Source organism: Siphateles boraxobius, unplaced genomic scaffold (assembly GCF_051911475.1).
Source record: "Siphateles boraxobius isolate OS27281-9 unplaced genomic scaffold, OSU_SipBor_1 25, whole genome shotgun sequence".
In the NCBI taxonomy this organism is placed as follows: domain Eukaryota; kingdom Metazoa; phylum Chordata; class Actinopteri; order Cypriniformes; family Leuciscidae; genus Siphateles; species Siphateles boraxobius.
The window spans coordinates 31,521,176-31,539,165 of record NW_027508866.1 but is presented as its reverse complement, the minus strand read 5'-3'; the positions used below and the strand labels follow the sequence as shown (position 1 = coordinate 31,539,165).

The 17,990-nt window shown below is 38.2% G+C and overlaps 1 protein-coding gene across 1 annotated transcript; it reads left to right on the top strand.

The window, feature by feature from the left end:
- The first annotated feature begins 10,149 nt into the window (after window positions 1-10,149).
- On the top strand, window positions 10,150-15,201 carry car15 (carbonic anhydrase 15). The gene is made up of 8 exons (XM_077243510.1): window positions 10,150-10,417; window positions 10,567-10,593; window positions 10,690-10,866; window positions 11,401-11,546; window positions 11,638-11,730; window positions 11,821-11,887; window positions 12,074-12,234; window positions 13,964-15,201. Exons 1-8 carry the CDS (start codon window positions 10,360-10,362, stop codon window positions 14,165-14,167), a joined length of 933 nt encoding a protein of 310 aa, XP_077099625.1. The 5' UTR covers window positions 10,150-10,359; the 3' UTR covers window positions 14,168-15,201.
- Window positions 15,202-17,990: the final 2,789 nt, after the last annotated feature.

Sequence of the window (17,990 nt, the reverse complement as noted above, 5' to 3'; positions counted from 1 at the left end):
GCTGTGTTTTTGTTCCTTTTTATAAATTTTATTTCTGCATAATTGGGAGTTTAAAGGGGCTTTATTTTTGAACTTTCAAGTATTAAAGGTAGGTTAGGCAATTTGTTTTATAAACCCTTTAGGTTATAGACCCCTTTTCAGTTGGTAAACATGGTGACGTTTTTTTGTGGGCGGAGCTTAGGTGGTTGCAGAACGATTCCACTGGCCGCTTCCCTAACTTTAGTTTGCAAGTTTTGTTAGCTTGTTTTTTAACAATGACTGGAGAAAATCCGATTTTATCTTAATGTGCAAGTTCACTCACTGTCCAGGACCGCGATTGTTATTTGCAAAAGTTAATTTTAACGGACGGAACCAGATTGGCCGACCCATACATGCTCAGTCAATGGATGGACGATCTGACAGGATTAACGTTAACGCTAGACTACCTCCGGTTGAGTGGGCTGACTTCTACACCTATCCAGGGGCGTCATGCAAGCCAAAATTCTGGGGGGGCACAATCTGAGACGTTGCAATTGTTTTCTGATGGGTGATATGAATCATCTTAGGAGGGGTTTTTAAATTCTGGCTGCTAAACATACCATTTCAATGCAGTTTTGGAGGGACAGAAATACCTTAACGGAGCTAGCAGCAACCCTCCTCTATCTGAGGACTAAGCTAAAGCTCCAGTAGGTAACTTTTGTAAACAAATATTTGTTAAAACTGTCATTATGTCCTGACAGTAGAATATGAGTCAGATAATCTGTGAAAAAATCAAGCTCCTCTGGCTCCTCCCTGTGGTCCTATTGCCATTTGCAGAAATACACCGCTCCCGGTCAGAAACAACCAATCAGAGCCAGGAGGAAATTCTTAGCAGTGTCAATCACGCTCGTGTACGCGCTGATCACCCCTCTCTTGCACAGCGCGAGCGCGTACCGTCGTTCGTGACCCTCCTGTTCGAACTCGTTCATCCGAATGAACGAATCTTTTTTCGAATCATTTCGTTCATTCAACGAACGAAATGACTCGAATAAAGATTTGTTCATTTTGATGAACCAGTTTGAACAGGAGAGTCACGAACGTGCATCACAGAACAGAGCAAGGCGAGCATTTGTGCTTATTAAACTTAAATTTTTTTATTTATTTTTTAAATGACCGATCGTTTCGCTAGATAAGACCCTTATTCATCGTCTGGTATAGTTTTAAGCCCTTTGAAGCTGCACTGAAACAGCTGGTCCTTTGGTCCTTGAAACGTTTGTGTCCTATTGAAGTCCATTATATGGAGAAAAAGCCTGGAATGTTTCCATCAAAAACCTTAGTTTCTTTTCGACTGAAGAAAGAAAGACATGGACATCTTAGATAACATGGGGGTGAGTAAATTATCAGCAAAAGTTTTTTTTAAAGTGAACTAATCCTTTAACGTTATCTTACTAGCTATTTATAACTTATAGAAAGAGTGCAACGTTATAAAGTTACATGTATTGCAAAATACATAATGATTTGAGGACCAAGTTTGTAGTCAAAGTATGGGCAGGCCATAGTCAATGTAAAGCATATTGTTGATGTTTCGTCCCTATTAGTGAATGTTCCATAACTGTTTATAATCCGCCGTCATTGGTGGTCCTGTTTACTAGCCTGCGCGTTCACGGCAGGCTCCGCTGTGGGGGAGGAGCTGTGGAGGGAGGAGCTGTGGAGGGAGGGCTGTAGCGTAGCAGAGAGCAAGGGGGTTGGACCTGTAAGTTGTGCTTGTTCAAATTTTTAGGCTAAGTCAACATTTTCTCAAAACTCCCTACTGCAGCTTTAAAGTATCTATTTTGTAAGTTTATGTAAAAGACAGGTTGATGATAGAACTGTAAGCTCAAATTCAAAAGCTTTTGAAGTCTACTTCATTAAATCATGTTTACACACACGCTTACTGTACACTTAGGGCTACTACAGATGATTTTAAAAACAGTACCATTGCAGTTTTTATGATTTTAAATTGGTAAGCTATGTGACCTAAGAACGATCTTACATTAAAGGTGCTCAAAGCGATGTCACGCATTTTTTAGGCCAAAACATTTTTTGTCATATACAACAAACATCTCCTCACTATCCTCACTATGGTTTCATTCACTCCGGCTCCAACACACCACCACGAAGCCTGGGTGGTTCCGCGGAAGCCGCGAGCCAGGACAAGAATCTTTTCGCCCCTCCCGGTATTCGAGATCTCCACTCACAACCGATTCTCCCCTCTTCGTGAAACGGAACGCGATGCTGTGATCATCATTCCACCGTCCGACACGTCCACGCTACGTTAGGTAAAAGTAAGGTGCACAGTCACTGCTTTCCTGGTGCTCGTGTTCTCGACATCACTGCTCGGGTAACTGAGATCTTGAACGGTGACGAGCGCGTCGGAGCTGTTGTGCTGCACGTGGGAGCTAACGACATTAGGCTGCGACAGACGGAGGTTCTGAAGAAAGACTTCAGGAGCCTTATCGATACGGTACGCAGCACATCGCCTGAAACATCGATTATTGTGTCTGGACCGCTTCCTACGTACCGACGAGGGCATGAAAAGTTCAGTAGATTATTTGCGCTAAATGAATGGTTATTGTCATGGTGCAATGAGCAGAAACTGATTTTTGTAAATAATTGGAATCTGTTTTGGGAGCGACCAAGGCTCTTCCGCGCTGATGGCTTACACCCAAGTAGAATCGGGGCAGATCTTCTGTCGGATAACATCTCCAAGATGTTAAATACCGTTTGACTAGTAACCAAAAATCCAAATCACAGTCTCTACTGCACCAATTTAATTGATATTAATACTAGTGTAGAACATTGCATAGAAACTGTGTCTATTCCTCGTTTACTAAGATCAAATAATAAATCTACTGCGGGATCTAGAAAAAATCTAATTGTTATTAAAACAAAAAATCTCGCTAGTAGTGAACAAAAACAATTTCTAAAGCTAGATCTCCTAAACATTAGATCGCTCACACCTAAGGCGGTTATTGTAAATGAAATGGTCACAGATAATAATTTCGATGTTCTGTGCCTTACTGAAACCTGGCTTAAACCAAATGATTATTTCGGTCTAAATGAGTCTACTCCGCCAGGATACTGTTATAAGCATGAGCCCCGTCTGATCGGTCGTGGCGGCGGTGTTGCAACAATTTACAGAGATACCCTTAATGTTACTCAGAAAACTCGTCATAGGTTTAATTCGTTTGAAGTGCTTGTGCTAAATGTTACGCTCTTAGATGTAAGAAAAAAAATACCCACATTATCTCTAGCATTGGCTACCGTATATAATAGACCTCCAGGGCCTTACGCCAATTTCCTAAAAGAGTTTGCTGACTTTCTATCAGATCTTTTGGTCAACGTCAATAAAGCATTAATTGTTGGAGATTTTAACATACACGTAGATAATTTAAATGATGCGTTAGGGGTTGCGTTTACAGATTTATTAAACTCCTTCGGGGTCAAGCAAAACATCACCGGACCAACTCATCGTCTTAATCATACACTCGATTTAATTATATCATATGGAACCGATCCAACCGATATAGATATTGTACCGCAAAGTGATGATGTCACTGACCACTACTTGGTAACTTGCATATTACGCATTGCTATAATATGTCATGCTGCGCCACGTTATCGACCAGGTAGAACAATCTGCCATCCACCATAGATCATTTCTCAAATAGCTTATCTGATCTGTCCCAGCTGCTGCCTGAACCCAAACAAACAGATGAACCAGACGAACTAACTAGCACTATGAGCTCCATTCTCTCTAGAACATTGGATATTGTTGCACCCATTAGATTAAAAAAGGTCAGAGAAAAAAGTATAGCACCATGGTACAATAATACTGCGTATGTTTTAAAGAGAGAAACCCGTAATTTAGAGCGTAAATGGAAAAAAACTAATTTAGAGGTCTTTAGAATCGCGTGGAAAGACAGTATGTCACTTTATAAAAAGGCCCTTAAAACGGCCAGGGCGGAGCACCTCAGCAAATTAATAGAAAACAACCGAAATAATCCAAGGTTTTTATTTAATACCGTGGCTAGACTAACAAATAAACAGACGTCGTCTGAACAAAATACCTCGTTACAGTTTAGTAGTAATGATTTCATGAACTTCTTCACCGAGAAAATTGAAAGCATCAGAATCAAAATCGTAAACGTTCGATCTCTGCTCGCGCCTTATAATTCAGCCGCAATTATCACCCCGCAAGAACAATTACAATGCTTTACAACCATAGAACAAAAAGAGTTAAATAAACTTATCACTTCATCTAAAACAACAACATGTTTATTAGATCCTATACCAACTGAACTACTGAAAGAAGTGTTACCTATAGTGGAAGAGCCTCTTCTTAATATTATTAACTCATCTTTATCTTTAGGTCATGTTCCAAGAACGTTCAAGCTGGCAGTTATAAAACCTCTTATTAAGAAACCACAATTAGATCCAAATAACCTAGCAAATTACAGACCCATTTCGAATCTTCCATTTATGTCAAAAATATTAGAAAAAGTTGTGTCCGCTCAACTCGGCTCTTTCTTGCAAGAAAACGACATCTATGAAGAGTTTCAGTCTGGATTCAGGCCACATCATAGCACTGAAACTGCGCTTGTTAGAATCACAAACGATTTACTTTTAGCTTCGGACCAAGGCTGTATCTCAGTACTAGTTTTACTTGATCTTAGTGCTGCGTTCGATACTATAGATCACACAATACTCTTAGATCGACTACAAAATTACACTGGTGTTCAAGGACAAGCATTAAGCTGGTTCAGGTCATACTTATCTGACCGCTACCATTTCGTCTACTTAAATGGAGAAAAATCGATTATAACTTCGGCAAACTATGGAGTGCCGCAGGGATCTGTGTTAGGCCCTTTATTATTCTCAATATATATGCTGCCACTTGGTAATATTCTAAGGAAACATGGAATTAGTTTCCATTGTTATGCTGATGACACTCAAATATATATTTCATCACGGCCACATGAATACGCTAAATTATCCAAATTGACAGATTGTGTTAATGATATAAAACATTGGATGACGCGTAATTTTCTTTAATTAAATCCAGACAAGACAGAGGTAATACTTATCGGTTCTAAAAACCGTCCACAAAACCCTTCACAGCACGACTTTAACATAGTAGGATGCCCTGTTACTTTATCCGCTACAGTAAAAGACCTGGGTGTTATACTAGACCGCAACCTGTCTTTTGAAAAGCATATTTCATATGTTACAAAAACAGCCTTTTTCCACCTTAGAAACATTGCTAAGCTACGTAATATGCTATCAGTCTCTGATGCAGAAAAGTTAGTTCATGCATTCATGACCTCGAGACTAGATTACTGTAATGCTTTATTAGCTGGTTGTCCTGCATCTTCAATAAACAAGCTACAGTTAGTCCAAAATGCAGCCGCTAGAGTTCTTACTAGATCAAGAAAATATGATCATATAACACGATTTTATCATCACTTCATTGGTTACCTATAAAGTTCCGTATTAAATACAAGGTATTGCTTTTGACTTATAAAGCTCTAAATGGTTTAGCTCCAGTCTATTTAACGGATCTTCTATCGCCTTACAATCCATCGCGCTCTTTAAGATCACTAGATTCAAGGCTTCTGGTCATTCCTAGGATATCCAGATCCACCAAAGGAGGCAGAGCATTTTCACATTTAGCTCCGAAGCTCTGGAATAGCCTTCCTGATATTGTTGGTAGCTCAGACTCTCTCTCCCAGTTTAAAACTAGACTGAAGACGCATCTATTTAGCCAGGCATTCATATAAATTTTTTATCTTACAGTTACTGTAAATTCGGCCTCTAGTTCATAAACGCCAGAGGAGAACTGGCCCCCGACTGAGCCTGGGTTCTCCCAAGGTTTTTTTTCTCCATTGGGTCATTTGATGGGGTGTTAGGACACCATTAGGTCACTGGATGGAGTTTTTCGGTTCCTTGTCACTGTTGCCTTTGGCTTGCTCAGTTGGGGAGATTCAAATTAATTAACCAATCATACCATTGATTAGCTCTACCAAACTTGGATGTCTTTTTTTTCCAGTAATAAACAAACATTGTTAAGTTGTTTTGATTGATACTGTGAAGCAGCTTTGATACAATCTGTATTGTGAAAAGCGCTATATAAATATATTTGACTTGACTTGACTTGACTTGACTATCCGCTAACTGCCTGTCCCCTGAACACACTGTAAAAAAACACGGTCTCTGCAGACACCCCAGGCTCCACAAACGGCAACAAAAACAAACTGGGCTAACCCACACCACGAAACATAACAAACTGTTCCAGCCAATAACCGATAAGAAGGGTTTGGGGGTGCGGTTTGGGGGGTTAGTGCGCGGATGAGGAGGAGGGAGGGTCTAGCTTGCCTTCGTTTTGTTTGACAATACTTTAAACGTCAACAAGAAGTGATGTCACCCGACATTGCTTAGATCACCTTTAAAGGTACATAAAGGTGCCGAGGTCTGACTTTGTGGTGCTCTGTAATTAAGTTATTTTAATATTAATATGTGATGAAGGACTTTGAAAGAAGTTTGACAGATTTCAGTGCTGATTAAGGTTAACACTACCCCGCTTATTTGAAAATGGTTAATATTTGACAGAAATGTAAAAAAGTAATCACATCAAATGTAATATGTAACATTACTTTAGTAAGGAGAAACATCAAGTAGATGCCTTGATAACGTTAGGTTGGATTTTGCAGTTAGCCTACAACAAATTTAACACCCTCGTTTCTATGAAACTGAAAACAATTGAATCAGCTGGAGACTTTGACACAAGACAAAACAGAACAGATGTTTCAAAACCGATCAGATAACGTTACTATGGCTTATTGGCTTTGTATGGCTGGCAGTAACGTTAGCCAACTAGTTTACGGTTAGACTAGGCTAGCTATCGATAACGTTACACTGACAGCTTAAGTTAATGCTCTGAATTCGCAGCTAATATCAAATCCATAACTTTTTGATCAAGTTAAAATTTCCAGAAGAATACATTTGAGTCGTTATAGCCTCTGGTAATTATGGAGCATAATATGAATAAAGTTGTGACAAAAAAAATATCAGGGAGGAAAAATCTGAGGGGGCACTTGCGTCACTTTGAATGGGCATGACGCCACTGCACCTATCCGATAGAGAAACAGAGCGTAAAGAGAAACTGAGGGCATATAAATCTTTAGATGCCTATAACTAGGTGATGAACTATGTCATGTACAAGACTTGTGTGGTACGATCCGCAGTTCTGCCAGCGCCAAGAAGACGACAATGTAAAGAGTGACATTACGGTGCAATTTTAATGATGTGAACATTTTCTAGAAATAGAAATTCCAGATACAGCATTTCCTTTTTCATTGATACTAAAAGTTGAGGTTTAGAATCCAGTATTCCTGTAATTATTTAGTCTATTATGAATTTAATAAATAACTTTGTCTCGTCTTCTGTCCAAACCGTATCATCTACATGAGGTGACCTGTAAATGCGCAAATACTGCAGTTTCCATTGCAGTTTTGCGAAATATTTTTTCGAATTGCCTTAAAAACCACCTCATGCGAGCGTAAAAACTTTTTTTGCGAAATTGAAGTGTTTCAGTTGGGCGTATTTTAAATTCGCAATTTCAATTTGCGCAATTTGAAGCACTAGCGTAGCCAGAAAAGCGTCTCTGGGTGTTCATAAGAAAAACTGGGTGTGCCACATTTATTGTCAAATTAATGTGCAAAAAAACCCGGACCCGGCGTCACTAACTTACAGAATAGACTGGGCTGATGAGTAAAACTATACTAAGGCTCGCCACATAAACATAATATTAGGCCTATACAGTAGGCCCTATATAAAATATAGCTTAGTGCTCAACATAAGGCTTTTCATGTGCTTGATCCTTCGAACAAGTAAATCGGCCATTCTCTTATCCAAGTAAAAAGCCAGAAATCGGTTTAAATGTAGCCTATGCTTCATCTTTCATTTTAAATTCTTAGATTTGATCAATAAATTCAATTGAAATAATAAGACAATGCTAGCTGTTACCAATCAAATTAATTAATTTACACTGAAAAATTACAGCTGCATTAAATAATGTTATGAGAATGTTTTAAATATTTTTTGAAGATACAATGACATATTGGAAAGAATTATAGCCTGTACTTTTTAAACACGAAACTAAACCACCAGTATGGGGCGGCAGGTGACCGTCTTAATGAGTGAGTTATTGAGTCATTTATTCAAATGATTCGTTCAAACGGCTGAATCGTTCAGGAATGAGGCAGTTGTTTAAAGGGTAACTAAACCCCTGGTCAGAGCCTGACTCCACCCACTGGCAATATTTGAAAAAATCTGGAAAAGTGGGCAGAGCCCATCGGAGGGGGGGGTGCACCTGAGATGCAGTATGGAACCTGCCTTCGTCACCAACAACCGCTGCGTCACGAACCACCGCAAACATCCAATAGGAAAATTCAACTGCAGTAGCCACCGTTCAACCTGAAGAGGGCAGTAATCAGACGTTTTTACACCATATATTGTAGAATTGATACACTTTAAACCAAAATGTCAAAAAAATTACTGGAATCAATGAACAGCATTTATGAAGGTCCATTCTTACAGATCATTGACTTAAAAAAGTTGTTTTATTGTTTAGTTACCCTGTAATGGGTCATTGAATCTTTGACTCAGTCGATTCATTCAAAGCGCTAAATCATTCATTAATGCAGTTATGTGTTCTGGTGAGATGCGCTGTGGTTCTCGGGATGTTTGTTTGGAACTATTTTCGCTGCTCAAATAGAACATTTTGAAGGGTAATGGAAACGCGGCATACGAAAGCCTGTAGACTCCTTCTTATGTGAAGGATTATCCGGGAAAATCCAAAGGATATGACATGGATGCACACTCCCTAGAGCCTCTTTTCCGTTCAATGACATGTGAAATAAATACTTATACAATGTTCAGGATAATGCTGAAAGAACTATTTTGTATTGTAATGTCAATGTGTCATGCAGAGAAAATGGATTAATTGAAATTATCTTTACCTTTCACTTTCTTAACTTCTGTTTTCTCACCGCTGTCATTATTCTGTTTATTTTGTAATTGAGAGGAAAGTGCGCAGTACATATTGACATATTCGTCGTAACATTGCTGACGTCAGGATGTTCTTTAACAGTAGGCTATAACACTGCAACGGTATTTTCAGCTTCTTTTTACTTAGAACGTATCGGGGGCCTTGAATCATGTTTCGCTCTCTTATACGTCGTGTGAGCACAATTTCTGAATTCTATATAATAGCCCCTTTAAGATCTCATAACGTGTGTTATTTGATTCTTTTGTGTGAAGACTTTAATCCAGAATGAGTCCTCTGAATATTTTAAAGCCTTCTCTGAGATTTCCCTGTCCGTCCTGGAAATCGATCGCTCTTAAATGTCATGTGAGCCAACGGGGGGATCCCAAATGTAAGGAAATGCTCTGTTCCCTGATGTAAAAGCTGGTCCAAAAGCTTCCTGGGAATTCTCCTCCTCCAGAGATTAGACATCAGTGACATAGTTGTGACATTCCCAAATAAAGGATTTACTGTGATGTCTCATAAGAACTATATTGTTGTATATACAGTGGCCCCCAAAAGTATTTAGACTCTTTAAGATGTCTAAATGTCATTACATTCGATAAAAAATATCAATTTGCTAAATTAAGTAATTCTATTACATTTTAAGTTGTAACTGAATACATCTTAGAATATATATTAAAATGTTTTGTATATTATATTATAATATAGGCTATTATATTTTAAGTTATAACTGAAATTTTATAGGCCTACCTAAGCTGAATTTTTTAGCAGCCATTACTCCAGTCTTCAGTATCAATTGTCATTGTGATATTTCAAACAGTTGTGCTGCTTAATATTTTTGTGGAAACCCAAAAATTATTCCAGGATTCTTGGAAACAGCATTTATTTGAAATAGTTTTTCTTTTGTAACATTACATGCCTTTACTGTCTCTTTTGATCAATTTAATGTGTCCTTGCTGTATAAAAATTTGGTTTCTTAAAAAAGATGTGTGTGAGTTAAAATGTTCAAATACTTTTTGGGACCACATTAAAACCTTGTAAAAAAATTCTATTTGCATTATTTAAAACTTCACAGCTTTGTTCAATGCATATGGCCAGTGTTCACTTCTTTGGTTCCTCGTTCAACAAGTGTTATTTGTTTGAGACTGTGGACGAGCGCAGTGGCAGCGACACGCTCAAATGAGCACGGTCAGAAAAAAACCCTGACATCCTACCTCCATCCAAGAAGATCACTATTTAAACCCCCGTTTTCTGTGCCTTTTCTTTTTTTGGGGTGCAAGACTGGTGGGAACATATTTATTCATTTTAAGCGCATGATGTTACTTCTAATGCTGATGTTGTCTGTGGTTTTATTGGCACACAGTGATGACGGTGAGTGATGCTTTCTGGTGCTGTTGGCTAAACATTTCCTATGTTGCTATATTGCTATTTTACTTTTAAGGGATTTAGTTGAATGCTTTTGACTGAAATAAAAGTGATTTGATAAACTTTGATAAAGATTTTAACTGTTTTCCCCTCAGACTTCTGTTATGATGAAGAGCACTGTGGTGAGTTTTTTTTAGCTGTATGTGTTTTAAGAAGGACAAAAAGTACTAATACTAATATTGTCATGACATGAAACAAGATTTAATAATTCTTGGTAGATCCATATGCATGGGGAGACAACTACCCCTCTTGCCATCCTCTTCTGGATAGCCATCACTCTCCGATCAACCTGGACCGTCAGCTGATGAAGAACGATTCTTTGGACTCGCTGCACCTGGAGGGTTTTAATTTGACTCAAAAAGGCCAATGGTGGCTGACAAACCAGGGTCACTCTGGTAAGTGATTCTATAGAGTGCCTTAGTGCCCGTCCACTCTTTCAGCTGAAGTATTCTTGATCAAAAATTGATGCGCCTTTTGAAATAACATCATAACATGAACTTCCATTAAGAGGTGCATCAATTTTTGGTCAAGATTTTGCATTGACAATGCAAGAGTCCAGCACTCTGTAAAGTCTCCTCCAGCATCCAAAAGACTTTCAATAAAAGTTTAAGGACTGGACTCAGAGGAGACGATTCATGTGTGAATGTTATACTTCACGCTTCTCACAACCATTCTTTCACAATTTGAACCTGATGAATCTTGACATTGTCATCCTGGAATATGGCCATGATGTGTCTCATACATGGTTGTTTAAGAAATACACACTCCATTATTTAGGGTCAGAAGAACTGTTGCCACCTGTCAAACCTTGCCAAACTGTTGAACTGTTTTGGAATCTTCAATGTGTAGCTATGTATTATTGGAGGGTTCCCTGTGAATGAAAGTTGTAGCTCAGCTGGTTTCAGTCTGAAATGTGTCTTTGTGTGTAGTTGTGCTGGAGGTGGGTAACGGTATGCAGGTGAGTGGCGGGGGGCTTCCTGGGACTTATCGCACAATCCAGCTACATTTCCATTGGGGAAGTGTCTCTTCAAACGGATCAGAACACACTCTGGACCACCTGAGGTTTCCTATGGAGGTTTGGGCCTTCCGTTGTCTTTATTTGAAAACCAAGCAATTATGTTCACTTTACGTTTTTTGTAATGTTTGTCCGTATGGTTTGTGCACAGATGCACATAGTTAACATCAAATCCACACATCCGAACTTGACTTCTGCACTTGAAGACCCAACTGGACTTGCCGTGCTTGGCATCTTTGTTGATGTAAGATGTAGTATTATCTGAAGTAACATTTAATCACTGCATAATAAACATTATCACCACTGGTTTGTGTTTTATCTTTAATATACGAAGGTGACATATTTGCATAATGAAAACTTCCAGTCCATCTCAAGTGCACTTCCTTTTGTTGCCTACAAAGGTTAGTTGAGACTATAAACTTTTTCAAAGTATAATATATATATATATATATGTATATATATATATATATATATATATATATATATATATATATATATATATATATATATATATATATATATATATATATATATTTGAGTAGGCTACTTGCAGAAGTTAAAACTAATTATTTTCATTTTCTTTCTAGGACAAACAAAATCGATAAGACCATTTCCTTTGGTAAATCTGTTACCTCAGAACAACCTAACGCAGTATTACCGTTATCATGGCAGTCTCACGACGCCGCCCTGTTCACAGGTGGTGTTGTGGACCGTGTATGAAGTGCCTGTCCATATCTCATGGGCTCAGGTAAGACATTACTAAAGTCCGAAATATAATCTACGCAAATATGTAAAGAAAAATGCTTTAGATTTTTTACACTTCATAATGCAATGCTTGCATTTTCAGTCTCGCCGTGTTATAACATAGAACAGAAAAACAGAATTTTGCTTAACAAGTTAAAGGAATAGTTCACCCAAAAATGCAAATTCTGTCATCAATTACTCGTACCAAACCCGTAAGACTTTTGTTCATCTACGGAACACAAATGAAGATCTTTTTGATAAAATCTAAGATCTTTCTGTCCCTCCATTGACAGCTACAAAACTGACACTTTGACGCTTCAAAAATTTCATAAAGAGATTGTAAAATTAATCCATATGATATGGATCGGTTTAGTCCAAATTTTCTGTTACGTCTCTGTTGCTGTTCACATTGTAAACAGTGCAGTGCTTCCTGGTTCTACGTCAGAACGCCGGCTCAGTACTGTCCGACTCCTGCGTCAGCATCACACATGTGTCATGGTGCTCACGTGAATAGAGTCAGACACTGACACAGAACAAAAGAGAAGAAATTGTTGAATAAAGTTGTTGTTTTTTGGGGGGGTTTGTGCACAAAAAGTATTCTCATTGCTCCATAACATTAAGGTTGAACCACTGTTGTCACATGGACTATTTTAACAATGTCTTTATTATCTTTCTGGGCCTTGAAAGTGGTAATAACGTTGCAGTCTATTGTGGGGTCAGAAAATTCTATGATTCTATCAAAAATATCTTCGTTTTTGTTCCGAATATGAACGAAGGTCTTACTGGTTTGGAACGACATGAGGGTGAGTAATTAATGACAGAATTTTAATTTTTGGGTGAACTATCTCTTAAAAGTTAAACTTAATTATTTAAACTGTCAACATTTTCATAGCTAAGCTAAATGAATAATACATCAATGTTGCATTTATATTAATGATTTAAAGCTGCAGTCCGTAACCTTTTTGGGTTAAAAATGACCCAAAATAAATTTTTGAGCAAGTACATAACCAGTCAGTTACCTACATAACCTTAGCTATGTTCAAAACTTTAAGCTTGTAATAATGTTTTTAATTCCTGTGGTACTGGTGGATTTCCACGGGAAATTCGAGCATGTCTTTGTGTCATTACGTCACATCTGTACAAATAAAGGAGGAGTCTCGGCTAGTAGGCTATGTTGTGTGTGAGGATGTTGGAGGTGGAGATTTATCGAAAGGGCATTAAATGTAGTCACGCAATGCTGGTGTTGTTAACATTAACAATTTGAGAACAAAGTATAATTTGCACGGTTTGACGTGATATGATAAGCGATGGTTAGATTTAATCAGCGCGATTTACTGCAATGCTTTCCCCCCCCTTAGTTGGTCCGAACATAAGTGGTTGTTACTTGTATGTTGGTCATACTGATACTTCCAAAAAATAGAATCTGTGATTTCGAATGACAGTATCCACACCGGCGCGGTGACTGACAGCCGCACATTCTCCTCAAAACATTGGATTCATCCGCGCTGTGCCGTGCCGAGGCACAACCCAGGTAAAGTTGCTAATTCCGCAAATAACTGCAATTGCAGATTTCGAACAGAGATGGCGACAGAGGAGAGGAAAAACTACGGACTGCTGCTTTAATTAATCACTTTTCATCAACTTGTGAACCCTGTATGTGAAACCTTGCATTACCCAGTATGCAATTGCATACAAAGTTCAAGAGATTTCTAACATTTTCTTTCTTTTGTCAGTTTGAGCAGTTTGTAAATGGGATATATTCCACGGCGGAAGAAGCTGTTGATCAAGTTCTCCTGCATGACAACTACAGACACATCCACCCAACCTATGGTCGGTCCGTGTACGCTTCCAAAGACGCCAAGCTGCTCTCCAATGGAGTGTCCTCTCTTGCCATTTTTAATATTTCAAATGTTCTTTTACTCCTTTTAATTTTTTAATATTTAGCATTTTGCTTATAGGACTATTCATTACATACAATAATGTGGCAAAAACAACTGCCCAAGCTATTTAAATTTTGATGGATTCTGATTGGCTGTCAATCTTTTTGTTGTTTATCAGCTGGAAAAAATCGTTCTGAAAGTGATCCCAATAATATAGTTTCCTTGTTGCCATGGTTATAGCCAGTGTTGGGAGTAATGCATTACAAATAACGTGAGTTATTCAGATTACTTTTTTCAAGTAAAGTAAAGTTACACATTACTTTTAAATTTACAACAAAACATGGGTTATTTTTGCAAATAACACAATTCCCATTTACTGACTGAAAGCACTCCTGTCCCCATGTTGAGAGAAATCGAGAGTGCGGAGGCGTTTTGTGCGCGCTGTGTGAACATGTTGGTTATTGTAGTTCTAGACTACAATATTGTTTCCCCCAAGACTGGTTACAGCTGTGGTGTGGAATTCCCTATTCTCACAGACTTAAAACGATTATTAAAGGTTACATTTATTATCGTCCTTATGAACAGGCCTTAAATGTGATTCTATTCACTGTAATTTGTCAAGTACGATTGTGTGAATTATTTAGAAACATATTGTAGTTTGATCACACATCTACAACAGCCCCATTGAGTTTTCCAAGCAAACTGCTATAGGATGAGTTATCCTGGTTATCTTTGGTCAGTATCACCATGTAGGCTACGTATTTCCCCTCGCTTCTTACTGAACTTGATCACCCAAAGCCTTTTCCTTGGGAGAATTTCCCAAGTCATACACAAAGGGCACTTGGCAGGATTTCAAATAATACCTTTCAGTAGAAAGATAAAGTTCCAGTTCACTGCATAGGCTTCACATTCACTAGCTATAAGTGGAGCTTGTGGACTCATAAACGTTTTCACCAAACTTGAATGATTGTTATCATTGATTTTATCATTCTGTGAAAAATACAAACTTACCTCAGGAGGCAAACTATTTGATGTATAAAATAGCAGAGCTCTAGTGTTCTTTTGCAAATAATAAAGTGTTGAAATAAAAATGACAGTGTTAGTGTGTTTTGTCTATTTTACTGGCTCACAAGAGTGTTGTTGTTGTAGTGGTCATACCCTTCTCGTCCTGTTACTGACACTGGGGGCACTGCTCACTCACACAAAAAGCCCTTGTTTCTGTCCCGTTCGAGGTTACTGTAGGCTTGCTAATCTGCCCAGTGAGGTCACTCCCTGGTGTTCACTGACAGTACTCACTATTTCAGTCTAAGGTTGTGAAGTGGACCTCATCAACGATTATAGCCTATAAATAATTGCACTTGAAAATGGTACTAACACTAGAAATTGTTATATCATTAGAACCTAATTATCAGTATACTAAGAATCATGTAATGTTTAACTATGACTTGAACGTTATTGAAAAATGATACTTTTCTGCACATCCATGTTTTTTTTTTGTAATGTAAACTACACAGCTTTTCCATGTTTTTTCTAAAAACATTCCCATATTTAGCAGTACGTAAAAAACAACAAAATATTCTAAGATTAACACTGTAATTTGTATGTGGGTTATACTATAAAAATTTTATCGTTGGGGTAGAAACTAAACACAATATAAAAACACTAGCTGACTATATGGTTTTTATAAAGGGTAAACCTATGAATAGAGCTATGATGCCAGGCAATATGAAGGGCAGATGGTGAGACCAGAGTGTGCGGAGACCTCCTATACTGACACAAACATGTGAAGTTAATTCTAATTAAACTCAGATTTGAAACCATGCTGTTCCTGCTAACTCTCTACACATGAACCAACAATGAGAAAACATCCAACATTATAATAAAGTGACACATCGTTAAAGGATTAATTACAAGACAAGGCAGCTGAAAAAAAAATCCTTTATTTTTTCCATGATCTTTTTTCCATACATTTGTGGTATAATAAATAGACAGGGGATAAAGGCCAATTTCACCAATGCCCCTTGCCATCATATCTGAATGATAATGCTTTCCCCCCACACTGCAAACAGATTTTCATAGAATTTACAACCAAAAATAAAAATTAAAGCTTGACACAAGCTGAAAATACGGGCACCAGCTCTCCGCAATCACTGTCAAATAGACCTTTCCGAGCCGTGACACTGTAGCAAATCCTCAGGAACAAAAATATATATATATTTATATTTATATATTCACAGTTAAAGTATTTACACATAAGAATCCAAAGGAAAATGGGCAGAAAAAAAGACGTTTCTACAAGAAACAATCTTTCAAAAGGAAGTACAAATCTGTGTTATGTACAAGATGCATCATTTTCTTTAAATTAGCTATTCAACCCCTTTTTTTAATAATGATCCCTGAAAAATAGTCATTTTAAATACTCCATTTGTTGCTCATAAAAGCAGAACGATGCATCACTCCCCATCGAGATAAAAAAAGCCCCATTCCTTTATACAAACCATCATATCCTGTACAATATAAACATATTTAAAAAGAAAACTAACAAAAAAGCTGGGAGACCTTACCCTGTGAGTGATCTAACGTGAAGGGCGCTTTTCAAAGCTTGGTCTTGTGAGTGCCATTTGGCTTGATGGGGGGTTGGAAGCCTCTAGTGCATTTATTAAAATAACCAAATCACAAAGATAAACAGTCTCCATGCTGCCTTGCAGATCAGAGTCTTCTGCTTTCAAAGGGACATTTGGCTGAATGAAGCTGTAATAGCCGTTTAAACATTTTGATGGTTAAATACTGAGCAAAATGCAGAAGGAACTCAAAAGGGCCGCCCGTAGTACCAGTGAGCTTAGGTCATCTGTGCAAACACACATACACAACAGGAGACAAGTGGAAAATGGTTTGCCATTGGAGCCGAGACACTCTAAAGTACACATTTGGCACTGTATTCGACTTCGTACTTGATTTTCTGTGTCCACTGCAGACATTTTTTAGGGTGACGGACCTAATACTCCAGGGTGTGCCATCCTAAACAACAGTGCAACTACTTAGATTAGATGAATTGGTGTCTGGGCAATCTTGTTGAAAAGCATCAGTGCTGTACGGCTGTTACCGCACTCACGGAGAACTCCTAATACTACGAAAACCCATGCTAACTGACCTTGAAACCAGTGTAGGTGGATTTTTTCCATCTTAAAGTGAACTGGTGGAGAAAAGTAAGGATATACATTTGCAGAATAGCAGCATTATATTGGCGAGATTCACTCCATAATAGAAAATTCAGCACCAGTGCCTGAATATGCATGAAACCAATTGGATCTTTGCATGTTTATCTGCTAAATTAGTGAGCTGACATGTCAAATGCAGTTAATACTAAGCTATACAGCTTGAAAGTGAGCAGCTTTCTGCCCTTACACCTTACAGAAGATAGGGGGCAGCAGACACACTCAAATGAGCAGATTACAGATCTATGGTTGTAAAAAATAAGGTGTAGTGTATTGTTTGATTTGTCCAATCGGATCCAGATCCAGTCTGTAGGTGCCATATGCAGCACTGGCTGAAATATTGTAGGAGCGTTTCACTTTGTGTAAATTTGCCTGAGCCGTGGCCCTTTTTCTACTGATTTGTTTTGTGGCCGGCACAGGTGTGCTTTTGTTGAATGTTCTGCAAATTGAAGACAATTGTCCCAATACCCCTGACATTGGTTAGTGTCATGCTCAATGCTAAGTCTTCTGGGCTGTTACAGTGAAGTCTGACAATACACTAAAGTTCATACTGAATGAATCTTGTTGGGCTTGGAGGACAAGGACATGCTAAAAAAAAAAAAACTGTCAGAAGAATTTTGTGCGTGTGGGACAGATATGAGCAGCTTAAAGTGTTCGGGGTCAGA

What these genes read in the sequence shown, in the direction of transcription:
- car15 (XM_077243510.1), top strand. Translation starts at nt 10,360, where the DNA reads ATGATGTTACTTCTAATGCTGATGTTGTCTGTGGTTTTATTGGCACAC. An exon ending in ACCTGAGGTTTCCTATGGAG is followed by an intron (nt 11,547 to 11,637) that starts GTTTGGGCCTTC and finishes GTTTGTGCACAG; the next exon opens with ATGCACATAGTTAACATCAA. An exon ending in TGCTTGGCATCTTTGTTGAT is followed by an intron (nt 11,731 to 11,820) that starts GTAAGATGTAGT and finishes TAATATACGAAG; the next exon opens with GTGACATATTTGCATAATGA.